At 60.8% G+C, this 13,128-nt stretch overlaps 1 protein-coding gene and 1 long non-coding RNA gene across 2 annotated transcripts; one reads left to right on the forward strand and one right to left on the reverse strand.

The window, feature by feature from the left end:
* Positions 1–4,845: 4,845 nt before the first annotated feature.
* Positions 4,846–12,247, forward strand: CNN2 (calponin 2). The gene is made up of 7 exons (XM_034657362.1): positions 4,846–5,000; positions 8,758–8,879; positions 9,298–9,364; positions 9,469–9,606; positions 10,295–10,411; positions 10,511–10,657; positions 11,213–12,247. The coding sequence occupies exons 1-7, from the start codon at positions 4,938–4,940 to the stop codon at positions 11,489–11,491; spliced, it is 933 nt and encodes a 310-aa protein (XP_034513253.1). The 5' UTR covers positions 4,846–4,937; the 3' UTR covers positions 11,492–12,247.
* Positions 11,860–13,093, reverse strand: LOC117801817. Its single transcript, XR_004624537.1, has 2 exons — positions 12,642–13,093; positions 11,860–12,442 (listed from the first exon to the last, which is right to left on the reverse strand). It is a non-coding gene; the product is annotated as an uncharacterized LOC117801817 (long non-coding RNA).
* Between the last annotated feature and the right edge of the window lie 35 nt (positions 13,094–13,128).

Consider the following 13,128-nt stretch of genomic DNA (forward strand, 5'->3'; position numbering starts at 1 on the left):
TTCGGTCATCTAACACAGGCCTCTTAAATGCCAAGGAAATACCGCGACGAGCATTCTTTGAGTGCCCACAGTATGCCAGGTGCTCCCACGCCACGGCCCCCGCCGCAGCAGGAAGCGTGGAAGGACAGGCGGACGGGGAGACAGGGAGCACCACGGGATGCGGACGCCTGGATGGCTGCCCTGGTAAAGGACAGTGGACACCAGGCCTGCTGCACGTGGGGAAGGCGGCTCACGGTGCCGCAGGGCCTGAGCGGGGAGCTTGGTTCCTGCCCTCACAGAGCTCAAGGACCGCAGGGAGACCGATGTGCGGTCTGGTTCCTGATGGCGAGCCCCTCGCTGTGCGGGGGGCAGACAGGGTCTCTGCGAAAGTCCAGGATATGGGGGAAGCAAGCGGTCAGAGAGCGAGGGGACTTCTCAGCTACGACCTCTCACTGCAAGCTCTCACTGCAAGGTGAGAGCACCTTGCAGATCCCCCCCCCCACCCCCGGTTTTGTGATCCTGGGAGCCCTCGTCCCGGGATTTGGCCTCGCAGATGGTGTCCTATCCACCGCGACCAGGAAGGAGGCTGAGATCGTCCTCTCCCTGTTTCGCAGAGTGCCCCGCACAGGGCCTGGCACACGGCTCAACAAAGGCGCGCTCCTGAAATTACTGGATTCCTCCCAAGTCGCTCCTCACCTGCGAAGGGAGGGAAAAAATAGTCTTTCCCAACAAGAGGCAGGCAGATGTCCTTCTGACCTGGAGAGTAAACCCAGCCTCGCTTGGGGGGGGGGGTGCGTTCTGAATTGCTCATCTGTCCAGCGAGGTCCAAGGCCTCAGCCCGTTGGATTCCCGAGCATGTGAAAGGTAGCAATTTATTTTTATTAGTGTAATTTATATTGAAACGGCCACCTGTGTCTGCGGCACAGTCTAGAGCTCACCGCCGTGTTGCCGAAACTCAGGGCCCACCAAAGCAAGTGAAACGTCACCCCACGTCCACGCCTTGTGGCCAGCCACCGGACGCCTGCTGGCCTCCTCAGAAAGCCACCGTCCCGGAGAAGAAAAATGGCCCGGGAGAGTTGGAAGTCTCACCCCGAAGCACGCTTCTGGGGACGGCCGGGGAAGTGAGAGGGTGGGCTGTGTGTCCCAGGGTGCTGTGGGCACCACAGCTAGGCGGCTGGGGTGTGCTGGTGGCCAGGCGGCGGGAAACCAGTCTGGGTTGGGTTGAGAGTTAGTTGGGGGCTCAGGGAGGCTCACGAGAAGCTGACCCTCGGACAGGAGGCAGGGCCGAGAAGGAGCCAGGGCAGAGGCCCTGAGACAGGACTGGGACACCGTGAGAAGGCCGGCATGGTGCAGCGTTCTCCCAGCAGTGGGTGGGGTCCTGGAGGACACCTTAGTTGGGGGGGCAGCGGGGAGCGTGGCGGATTTTGAGCAAGGGAGGCTCCTGACCTGAGTTCACACCCCCCACTCCCTTGTCCGAGATGCTATCGTTACTGTTACTGTTTCGTTGTTGTTTGCATCGGGCTTGTGCTGCCTGCAGGTGTCCTGAGAGGATTGTTTGCAGAGAGCAAGGGGAGCACCCAGGAGGCACCCAAAGGGGGCCCCACCTGGGGTTCTGCCCTGACCCCCCAGGGTCGCACTCAGAGAGCTCAGAAACTGAAGGGATGGGGCTGCCCAGGAGGTGGCTGGGGGGAAGGTGGCCCAGGGCCCTTGCCACCCCTGCACCCCCCATGCCCAGCCGCAGAGACCCCAGTACCTGAGGCTGAGGCTCTGGGGTGCCCTGTAACCCCAGGTCCTCCAGCTGTGACCTCCTGCCCCACAGGTCCAAGGTCCCGCCCCAGAGGAGGACTGACACCCCCTTCCCCTGCGTCATTCCATACCCCCTGCAGTCTCCCCAGCGGTCAGTCCTGGGTGAATGATGAGACCCCGGGGGTCATGGGCAGAGGGCAGCTGCAGAGGCCCCCGACCTCCTTGCCAGGTTCCCAACGGAGGCCAGAATTCCTAAGATACTGACGTGTGTTGACTGGGCAACCCTTATCTCAGATTACCCTGTGCTGCTGGGAGTGCTTGACGGATTAACCTGTTTCACGCTGACCCCAACCCCAAGGGCTGTAAGGAGCTTTCCAGATGGGGGGAGGAGGCCTGGAGAAGCCAAGCGTCATTGCTGCGTAAAATCACACAGCCAAGGGGGGAGTCGGGATTTGAAGCCAGGCTCCAAGTGGGGGCGGTGAGGCCAAAGAATTATACAGAATTACGTAATCCCAGAAATCTGAGGTCCTCAGGCAGAGTTTCGAAAATTATAATATCCTAGGCTTTCAGACCCCAGGATTTTGAGTTTGGAGATGTCTGAGTCTGGATTTCTTGGGTTCTGGGAGGTTGAGTGTCTAGTACCCGGGTGGGCAAACTATTTTCTGTAAAAGGCCAAAAAGCCCATATTCTCAGCGTGGCAGCCCAGCGAGCACTCTGCTCACAACGGTAACACGGAGGCAGCCATAGATGAACGGGCACAGCCAGGTGCCAATAAAACTTCATCTGGACACTGACACTTTAATGTTAAATGATTTCCACGAGCCGCAGAACAGCATTCTTTTCAACCACTTAAAAATGTACGAAAAACATTGTCAGCTCAAGGGCCATCCCAAAAAACAGAACGAAAGAAAACCTGGAATCTGGATTTGGCTCAGGCTGGCCAATAGAAACGTGAGATGGACCCCACGCATGACTCTAAATTTTAAGCCACTGACAAGCTTCAGAGGCAATCCATATGGAAAGTTAGCGAGGTATCAGTTCACCCTTTCTCTGCAGGAGGTCTTCCCCGCTCAGTACTCAGTGTAGCTGGGTGATGTAAAACTTACGCTGAACAGGAAAACACACCCCCCCCCAAGTTTTCCAAATGTGCTCAGATGTGTTGCAAAATCTGAATTTAATTTTAAGCCAGGATTAATTAAAATCTAATGAAGGGAAGCCTGGGCCTCCTCGGGCGCCCGACCACTCTTGGAGGGCAAGTCTGTGGGGGTGGCCAGGCGGCAGAGCTGCCAGCTGTCCCCTCCACCCTGTCCCTGGTGGACAGCATGCTGGGAACTCGGGGGGGGCAGTCGTCAGAACACAGGCAGCCACTGCCCTGCGAACATGCTTGCTTGAGGGGGCACAGGGTGGACATAGGGCGGCGGACACAGGCAGGTGTCAGTCACATCCAACTTCTCTGTCCCAGAACCTCCCAGGGCAGATGGTGTTGCTAGAGCCGCTGGTGGGTCCCTGGCCGAACGCCAGGGGCTGGGAATGGCAAGGAGCCCCATGCACACATTGCTGGCAGCCACTGACCACCACAGGCCGGGGCAGCGGCCAGGCGACAGGTTTGAGCACCTCTCCCGCTGTCATTCTCCATGGCGCCGTGAGTCCCACTGATTTCAATGCCCCAGCAGGACCTGCAAGGAGTCTACCTGACCTCCTCCCCCCTGCTCCAGGACCCTACCCCCTCACAGCTTCCCACCTAGATACCAAGAAACTGCACTATTCCCACACTCAGAGTCGCACTGTCTCATTGTTGATTCCCCACTGGGCACTGGTTCCCCCTTTAACAGACGAGGAAACTGGGACCCAAGGGACTCACCCAAACCACCCGCTAGGACTTGAACCCTGAATAGATGGATGGGACAATGAAAGGCAGAGAGGTAACAGATACGCAGGGAGTGAGGAACCAGGGAGGTGTTCTTCCCAGGGAAGGGGTGGGGGTGAGTCGTCTCTGAGCCCTCACAGAGCCCAATGAGCTGCTTGTCAAATGTGTCAAACTCCTACTCATGCTTTAAAACCCCATCTCCCATGTCCCCTCTTATATGCAGCTTTCTTTGACACCTCTAGCGGAGCCCCCACTTCCCCTCCAGTTTCCTCCATCCCTCTTTCAGACTCTTCTTTCTGTCCTGGACTTGCTCACATGGGGCAGGGGTGGGAGTCTGTGCCCAGCTCCGTCTTTCCAGGAATGGGGAGAGCCAGAGCTAAGGTCTCCCGTGAGCCAGCATCTCCTAGCAAGGGACTGGCCCAGAAGCCATGGCAGGGAGCATTCGAGCAGTGAGTAGTTGTGTCAGTGGATGAATGAATGAGTTACTGAACACGTGAATTCATTTATTCTGTCATTTATTTATTAATTTATTGATTTATCTGTACACGCACACACCACCTGTTGAGCACCAAGTGTGTGCCTGGCCTGGAAAACTTGACAGTGTCATTTCTACCCCCTGGACATCTCTTGACCTCAAGTCTCTGCTCTATTCCCTCACCATTCCCTATCATTCCTCTGTGGGAAATTCAAAGCCCCTTCTCATTCCAACCCCCCTTCCCTAACCTGTCTGATTCATCTCTACATGCCTTCAACCACTGACAGTCTCTTCAGGGCTCTGCACCTTTTGTTCTGCCAGGAACACTGTCCCTTTCGGACTGGCAAACTCCTACTCATCCATCAAAGCCCCAGCTCCAATGGCCCCTCCTTTGAGACGGACAGTTCCCTTGTCCACCACGGCTGTGGGAATTCCCCGGAAGGGGGTAGAGCGGGAGGCGCCTCCGTGCGACAGAGAGGGGTCCTCATTCGTGCCCCAGGGGAGTCCCGCTCAACAATCCCCATCACCCGCGCAGAAGGGTGACAGAGCCCCCTCGGGTCTCCCAGCAGGGAGAGGACAGGACTGCCTGGTTCTGGCGGTCCGGGGCCCCTGCCTCCGTCGCCCGGCCGTTCCGCGGGGCCGAGGCGCCCCTGCGGCCGCGGGGACAGGGTGCTCCGCCGGGGCGGGGGTCGGGGGCGGCGAGGGGGCTCAGGAAGTGCGGGCCGCAGGAATCCGGCGCGTCCCGGCCTTATAAGGACATGTGCGCCGGGGGCCAATCAGCGGCGGGGGCGTGGCGCCCAGCCCCGCGCGTCCCCCGCCGGCGCCCAGGCGGCCCGGCCCGTCCCGTCGCGTCCCGCCGCTCCGCCAGCCATGAGCTCCACGCAGTTCAACAAGGGGCCCTCGTACGGGCTGTCGGCCGAGGTCAAGAACCGGGTGAGTGAGGGGCGCGCCCCCGGGCCCGCCGGGCGAGGCCGTCGCACGCTCCGCGGGGCGAGGCCGGGACCCCCGCCAGGCTCCCCAGCGTGAGCCCCGGGAGAACGGCCCCCTCCCCCCTAACGTCTGGTGTGCCGGGGGCATCTTCCCCGAGGCTCCCTCAACTCCGGGGGAGCGGTCAGGTCTGCGGTCCGGCACCCCCAACATCGAGGGGCGGTTGGGTCTCACCCCTTCCTCCAGCCCTGCCCCGTCTGAACCCCCTCCCTCACTCTCAGCCCCACAGCCGGCGGCCCCTCCAGCGCTGCCAGGACTTGAGAATGCCCTGAGGGTCTGAGGGGACCCCGGCGGCCCCTTCCTCATTCCCTGGCCACACAAGCTTCAGGAGGGGAAGGGAGCGGGCCCTGCGTTGTTTTGAAAGAGTGTGGCCCCCCCACAGGAATTTCCCCACCTCTAACACCTGGGGGGGGACAACACCGAGGGGGAAGTTGAAACGGACGGGCTGCCCAGCTGCTCCCTGGTACCTTCTCTTTGTCCCCATCTGACAGAGTTAAAGCAACGGCAAAGGGGTCTACAGGATGCACGGGGCCCCCTGAATGTAACCCTAAAACCTGGAAGCACGGGATGGGGCTTGGGGGGGCCACTTTTAAGAAAGCGCTTGTTAATCTGGTCAGAGAGTGGCAGACACTGTGGAGGGTCACACAGCAGGGTCCGTCCTAGGGAAGGGGGAGCAGGGGGTGATCCCAGAACCAGGGAGATGTCCTAGGCCCATCGCTCAAGGCCCTTCCATCCGGATGGGAGTTTGTCGTCCTTGCCCACCCTCGCTCCAGACACCTGGGAATGTGGCCCCACAGCCAGCAGCCCCCGGGAGCCTGCCTGGGCATGTGGAAGGCATGGAGAGCCCTGCCAGCCCAGCCGCACACGGGCACCTGCCCCACTGGCACCCTGGTGGCCACAGACCGGAGGGAGACCGCATGGCCTCTGTGAGCTCCCAGGAGCCTCCCTCCAGCCTCTAGACGGAAGGAGGCTGAGGCTTGAGGAACTGAGGCTCCAGAATCTTCCTTAAGCACACTCGTCTCTGCTCCAGCAACGATTGCATGGGGTGAACGTTTACACACCACCGCCGGTGCGGGCACGGGTGTGCTGCCCCGCTCGATGCCAAGGAAGCTTAAGAGCCCCATGGGTTTGTTCCTGGGGCTCAGAGATGTCCCAGCAGCTGCCCAGAATCACACAGCTTGTGGGCGGCCGAGTCAGAACTCGAACCAAGACCCGCTGCCTCCAGCGTCTGGGGGCCACCGGTCCTGGCAGGCAGCCCCTGCGTCTCCCCTGGGGTGGCAGGAAGTGGGTGGCACCCTGGCGGGTGTGCAGGCAGCTTCCGCAGACCGAGTGGGCTGGGGCATGCTGAGACCTGCTCTGTCTGGGATGAGCTCAGAAGGCTCCCCGTGACCAGCCCTCAGTTTACAGGTCTGGAGAACGGGCAGGGCAATGACTAGCTTGCCAGGGTCACTCGGGCCGCACCAGGATTGGAAGCCAGCTTCCTATGGCTTGAAACCCACTCCTGTCCCCTTTACCAGCTACTTCAAAGGGCGTTAAGACCTCTGGACCCCTCTGCGTAGCCCTGTGTGCCTCAGTTTACCCCTGGCTGGTTGGCATGAAGGGAGGCTGATGTCCACTGTGTCCCTGAGCAGTCATCGATTTCCGGCCGGCTGGGGGGTCTGGGGCTCTGGGAACAGCTGGTCCCGATTTAGCAGGGAGCCAACAGCTGCATTCCTGGCAGTTTGTGGTAAGGAGGAATGTGCTGAAGGCCGCTGGACAGTGTGTGGGGGGGCGTGGTGTGTGTGAGGGCGGCTGCTGCAGGCGGGGCTGGCTAGGACCCCGGCCTCCAGGAGCCACCAGGGAGCCGGCCCAGCTGGGCAGGTGTGCCAGGTGTCCAGACGAGCCTTGAGCTCAGCTTCTCATTCTTCAGGGCAGGGCTGCAGGGCTGTGGGAACCAGGGGACGGGGGCGAGGGAGGGGTGGAGGATCAAGTTAGCCGGCCGGCCTCCCTGCCTTTGTCTCTGCGGCGCTCGGGTCAGCTCGGCCCTGATCCCAAGCCGCCATGGGGTTTACATGCAGGAACCAAGAGGTGGGGCCTGGTTCAGGAGGCCCTTGTACAAACAGTTCCAAAAGTAGATGGGGAAACTGAGGCACAGGGAGAGAACGGTTTCCACGGTCATAAGGGAGTCGGGAGCAGAGCTGAGAGTAGGCATTGGGTCTGCAGAGGGTGGCTCTGGGGTCCCGGTCCCCTGGTTGGGGCAGAAGGACAGGAAGGGAAGTGTCCAGGGCAAGGATCTATGTGGGTGGAGAGCAGAAAGCCCACTGAACTGGACAGTCTGCAGCGGAACGGGGACTGGACTCAGCCTCATACCTCCCCTCTCCAGGAGCCGCCCTGGGGCTGACCGCGTCTGCCCGCACCGCACACTGGCCTGGGTCTCCCTGACTTACTGGGGCTTCTCTGGGTCCCTGGCTTTCCTGGCCTTTGGTGCCCTGAGATGCTGCCGTTAGGAACAGGGTGTATGTGTGTGTGTTTGTGGGTAATGGGTGTGCACCAATGGGGGACCGTGAGCATTTTTATCCCACCCTCCAGGGACTGTGGAGACAACACTGAGCTGGGGGGCAAGTTTGAGGGTGGATCATATAAGCAAGGAGGGATTTTGTGTAAAGATAAAAGCTAGAAGGAAAATTAAACAGGGTGGGGGAGACAGCGGTATGAGGAGGCCTTCACAGCCGGGGTATTCAGGGAAGCCGTCTTCAAGGAGGTGACCTTCAAGCTGGACTGGTGAGTGGATTGAAGGAAGGGACCCAGCCATGTGAACATCTGAGTCAGAAGTGACGTCTTGTGCAAAGGCCCTGTGGCAGTAACTGGTATGGTCAGTTGAAGGAACAGAGGAGGGTTTGGTAATTCCTCAGTATGCTAAACACGGAGTTACCACATGACCCAGCGATTCCACTCCTAGATATATACCCACAAGGATTGAACCCTTGTACATGGGTGTTCATAGCAGTATTGTGCACAGTAACCAAAAGGTAGAAACAACCCAAATGTCCATCCATGGATGAACCGATAAACATGACGCATCCATCCACACACGGGCACGTCCCTCGGCCGCGAGCAGGAGCGGGGCGCCAACACGCGCTGCCCCAGGGACGGACCCTGAGCCCACGACACTCAGGGAGGGAACCAGACACAGAAGGCCCCACGGCGTGTGAGTCCACGGGTGTGACACGTCCAGAACAGGCTTGTCCACGGACAGGAAGGGGGTTCGAAGTGGCGGGCTGGGGAGGGGGACGGGGAGTGATGGCTGATGGGGACAGGGTTTCTTTTGGGGTGATGGAATGTGCTGGAACTAGACCAAGGAGATGATTGCACAACATTGTGAGTGTATTAAAAACCACCGAACTGTTCACTTTAAAATGGTTAAAATGGTAAACGTCACATGCATCTCACAGCAGTTTAAAAACAGCAGCGGAGAAGAGGCAGTTCTCTAGTGCAGGGAGCGCGAGGGGCCAAGGGGCCAAGGGGGCAGGTCCCTCGGGGGATGGTCCCCTGAAGGAGCCTGTCTGTGAGGCAGAGGGAGGGGGTGTCCGCGCCCGTGAGTGTCCTGTCCCTGCTGGTGATGGGGAAGGGGAGGGCTGGCCGTGTGAGGTCTCTGTGTGAGCTCCCCGGGGCTGCTGGGTGGGGCCCTGGGCTCACCCCATCCCTGTGCCCTCTGCCCCTCCAGCTCCAGTCCAAGTACGACCCCCAGAAGGAGGCGGAGCTCCGCAGCTGGATCGAGGGACTCACGGGGCTTTCTATCGGGCCCGACTTCCAGAAGGGTCTGAAAGATGGAATTATCCTGTGCACGTGAGTGCGTGTGCTGGTCGCCCTCCGGTCCTGCGCCCTGCAGTCACGCTCCGCCTGCTCGCTGTCCCGGCAACGGGTCTCGGGTCTTTTTTGTCTTCCATCTTCTTGTGTCACTGAGCACGAGAATCCTTACCTTCCGTCCTCCCTGGAGTGGGAGAGCCTGTGCGCTTCGCCGGGAGTGGGAATTCCTGGGTTCACCGCCCCCCACACCCCAGCCGTGGCGCTGACACCGGCCGCCATCGCTCCTGGACCTCTGCTTTCTTGCGGGTGAAGCGTGCATCGCAGGAGGGGAAACTGAGGCCTGGAGAGGGCAGCGAGGCTGCTTGGGAAGGCATGGGTGTGGCCAAGAGTAGAGCTAGTGTGTCGGGTCTCTGAGGTTCCCCTACACTGACGGAGGTTCCCCATGTGTGCCCCCCAGACTCATGAATAAGCTACAGCCCGGCTCCGTCCCCAAGATCAACCGCTCCATGCAGAACTGGCACCAGGTGAGGGGCTGGCGGCGGCACGAGCAGGGAGCGCAGGGACCGCGTCTGCCCGGCAGGGTGGCATGCCAGGGTCGCCTCATGGCCCGCCCCTTGCCTCCCCCCAGCTGGAAAACCTGTCCACCTTCATCAAGGCCATGGTCAGCTACGGCATGAACCCTGTGGACCTGTTCGAGGCCAACGACCTGTTTGAGAGCGGGAACATGACACAGGTGCAAGTGTCCCTTCTTGCCCTGGCCGGGAAGGTGAGGCCCAGAGAGAGGCAGCCACCCACCGGGGCCCCGCGCAGATGTCCGCGTGCATTTACAGGTGCCCCAGATTCATTCCTGCCCCGAGGTGCCGGGCACTTGGGCTTCAGCGGCGAACCGGGCAGCGTGCCCTTCCACCAGCGCTCTGGGCCAGAGCCGGGCGGCTTGTCAGAGGCTGCGAGCCTCAGCGGACACAGCGCCATCCGCCGGGGGCCTGAGCCGACACTAGGGTTCAGTCTTCAGTCACTTTCCTATAGCTGATAAGTTGTAAACTGTGAGAAGCAGCCGGAAGAAGGGGGAATCGGACCCATGTGTGGGGGGGGTTGGGACAGCGTTTCAGGAGGAGGGAACTGCCTCTCAATGGTGTTTTCAGGAGGACCCCCGGGGAGGCCGCGTGGGGAGTGGAGGCGGGAGGACCAGGGAGGGGCAAGGGCGGGGGCAGGTGTGGGGCGAGCAGGTAGGTCCTGGAGGGTTGGGTAGCAGGAGGTGATGGAAAGAGGCAGAGGGTGGCTGGTGAGGACTCCTCCCAGAATTCCTGTCCTGAGCTGTGCCCTGCGGTGAGATGGCTGGGCGGCAGGTGGGCCGGGGGCAAGTTGGAGCGCAATCCCCAGGGTCTCACGGGTCGGGGCCTGGCTTGAGGGTTCCGGCTGCCCCTCCCTGATACTCCCACCACCCTCCCCTCCAGGCCAAAACAAAGGGGCTGCAGAGTGGCGTGGACATCGGGGTCAAATACTCAGAAAAGCAGGAGCGCAACTTTGATGATGCCACCATGAAGGCGGGCCAGTGCGTCATTGGGCTCCAGGTGGGCTCCCGCTGCCTCCAGCCCTGCCCCCCCCCCAGTTCAGGGCCGGATCTAGGGCGGGGAGGGGCAGCCTGACCTCTCCTGCCTGCCTCCCCACAGATGGGCACAAACAAGTGCGCCAGCCAGTCGGGCATGACAGCTTACGGCACCAGAAGGCATCTGTACGACCCCAAGAACCATATCCTGCCCCCCATGGACCACTCAACCATCAGCCTCCAGATGGGCACAAACAAGTGTGCCAGCCAGGTGGGGCTCCCGCCCGGTCCCCCCAGCATGCCACCCCCCGTGGTCTCCTCCGTGTCCCCGTGGGCGCCTCCCACTGAGAATCCCACACTGGGTCTGGCTCCTGCCTCTGGGCCTGTGGCTCCTCTGTCTCTGTCTCAGCTTGCCGTGTGTCCCCGGGGAAGTTACCACCGGGCTCTGGGCCTCATTTTCCCTCAGAGGACTGGTATCCTGGTGTCTTGAGACCCTGCGATTCTCACTTCTCCTGCACGTTGCACGTATCCGTATAAGGGTCTTGGAACTCTCGGGCTCTCGGGGGACCTCGGCCCCAACCTGGGGAGCTTCCTGGCTGGCAGGGAGAGCTGGACCCAGATGCCCCTGGGTCCCAGGGAGGGGGTCACTGGTCATGGGGGTCCACCCAGCATAGAGGCAGAAAAGAGGGTGTCCAAGCGGGGTGGGGAAGGACCCCGGAGCAAGTTGTGCTGAGGCCAGAGACAGCTGGGGATGGTGGGGGGATTTGGGCTCCCGGGCCCCCCCCCCATCTTGTTCCAGCCCTGACGCGCGCTCCGCCCTCTCCAGGTGGGCATGACGGCTCCTGGGACGCGGCGGCACATCTACGATACCAAGCTGGGGACGGACAAGTGCGACAACTCCTCCATGTCCCTGCAGATGGGCTACTCGCAGGGCGCCAACCAGAGTGGCCAGGTCTTTGGCTTGGGCCGGCAGATCTACGACCCCAAGTACTGCCCGCAAGGCCCTGTGGCCGATGGGGCTTCGGCGGCTGCAGGCGACTGCCCAGGCCCCGGGGAGGCCCCAGAGTACCCCCCCTACCACCACCAGGAGGAGGCCGACTACTGAGGCGCCCCGTGCGGGGTGTGTCCCCACATCGCTCCTTGTGGTTTTTGGGTTCTTCTGTTTTAGTCTTGTTTTTCTCCTTGTCTGAGCGCTGCCAGCTGAGGGTTTATGGGGAAGGGGTGAAGGCCCATGCAGATCTGCGCAGGGTGCGGGGCTCGTGCGGGCCGCAGATTTCCCAGCAGGCTTTGGGCTGAGCCGTGGGGGTTTGGGGAAAGAAACCGGGGCAGGGAGGGGACCAGCCCTGAATGGTTTCCGGTTGCCTCTCCTTCTCTTCCCTTTTCTCTGCTGATCAGTTTGTGGTTTCTGTACCCACAAGAGTTTCAGACAGTTGTAATGAAAGAAAAAAAGGTTTTTGTTTTTTTGTTTTTTTGTTTTTTTTTTTTTGCAGGGCCATGGTGGGGGGATGGTGGAAGGGGATGCTGGGAAGGAAGAAGGTCCCAGCCGCAGGGAGAGGGCCAAGCCGCAGTCCAAAATATTTGAGGTCTTGTGAGGAACTGGATTTCTCTGGCCCTGTCCAGGGGTCGTGGAGAAACTGAGGCCCAGGCAGGACAATAGAGTTCTGAGTGGTCGAGGCAAAGCCAGCCCCCCACCCACCTTCCCGTACTTGTCCCCATTCCTCTCCTCTGCCAAGTACTGCACAGAGATCCCCACCCCGAGGTCCTCCCCGGGGACTGGCCCCCATCCAGGAGCCCTGGGACCAAGAGATAATGTGAAATGTCAACTGTGGACCAAAGGCAATAAAAAACCTCTTTTTAGGAAGAAACTGCTGGTGGAGTTGGAGTCCGTTGGGGGGAGGGGCTTGGCTTGGATCCCGGTGGGGGGCCCCTGGGGCCCTGGAGCCTTGGGGTGGGGCAGTGGGCCAGCCTCTAGCAGGTCCTCACAGCTGCCTTGGAGGAGCCGAAGCCCAGGGCGGGCAGGTGAGTGTGGGGTGAAAAGGGACTTGAGGGTCAGGACCTGGGGTGGAGGGAAGAGGCTGGTCGGAAAGGATCTCCCAGCCCCACAGACAGCTCTGGTGTCCAGCCTCCAGGCCTCTGCTTGTGCCATTCACTCAGCCTGGAGTTCCCTGCCTGGCAAACTCCTATCCATCCCCAAAGCCCCAACACCAAAACCCCCTCCGTTTTCCACACACTCCCCTCCCCCCCATACATCTCACCCTCCAGCTGCCTTCGGGGCTGCGGGTCCATACACCTGTATCATCTTCACCTCGAGCTCCGGAAATCTATTCAATCTTCTCGAATGGGTTCCGGAGGTATTCCTCAAAATGGCGTGACCCTTATGACCCAGGACTCTAATCTTAGAATGTCGTGGGCCCCCTGCCCCTCCTGCCATCGCCTGGCCCACTGTAGGACTAAAGGAATATTTGTGGGATGAACAAATGAACAAATGATGACCAGTCGAGCCCTCACCTTGCGGACGGACAAATGGGAGTCCCAGGGTCACGGAGCGAGTCTGGCTAGGATCCGGGTCCCCCAGGGGAGAGTGGACAGAAAGGGACCTCCGTCGACAGAGAGCTGCGGCACGGCAGGCTGTTATGCAATGTGGGGAGACAGCCTGGCCGGCGTGTCCGAAGGTCGGCCCGCGTTGGGTGGGCCGACCACCCAGCGCCCCACGGTGACGCAGCAAGAGGAGAGCGGTTCCTT

The sequence above is a fragment of the Ailuropoda melanoleuca genome, chromosome 4 (genome assembly GCF_002007445.2).
Source record: "Ailuropoda melanoleuca isolate Jingjing chromosome 4, ASM200744v2, whole genome shotgun sequence".
NCBI classification, from domain to species: Eukaryota; Metazoa; Chordata; class Mammalia; order Carnivora; family Ursidae; genus Ailuropoda; species Ailuropoda melanoleuca.

Coding starts and splice junctions, on each gene's coding strand:
- CNN2 (XM_034657362.1), top strand. CDS start 4,938: ATGAGCTCCACGCAGTTCAACAAGGGGCCCTCGTACGGGCTGTCGGCC. Junction 5,001..8,757: donor CGGCCGAGGTCAAGAACCGG/GTGAGTGAGGGG, acceptor CTGCCCCTCCAG/CTCCAGTCCAAGTACGACCC. Junction 10,658..11,212: donor CAAACAAGTGTGCCAGCCAG/GTGGGGCTCCCG, acceptor CGCCCTCTCCAG/GTGGGCATGACGGCTCCTGG.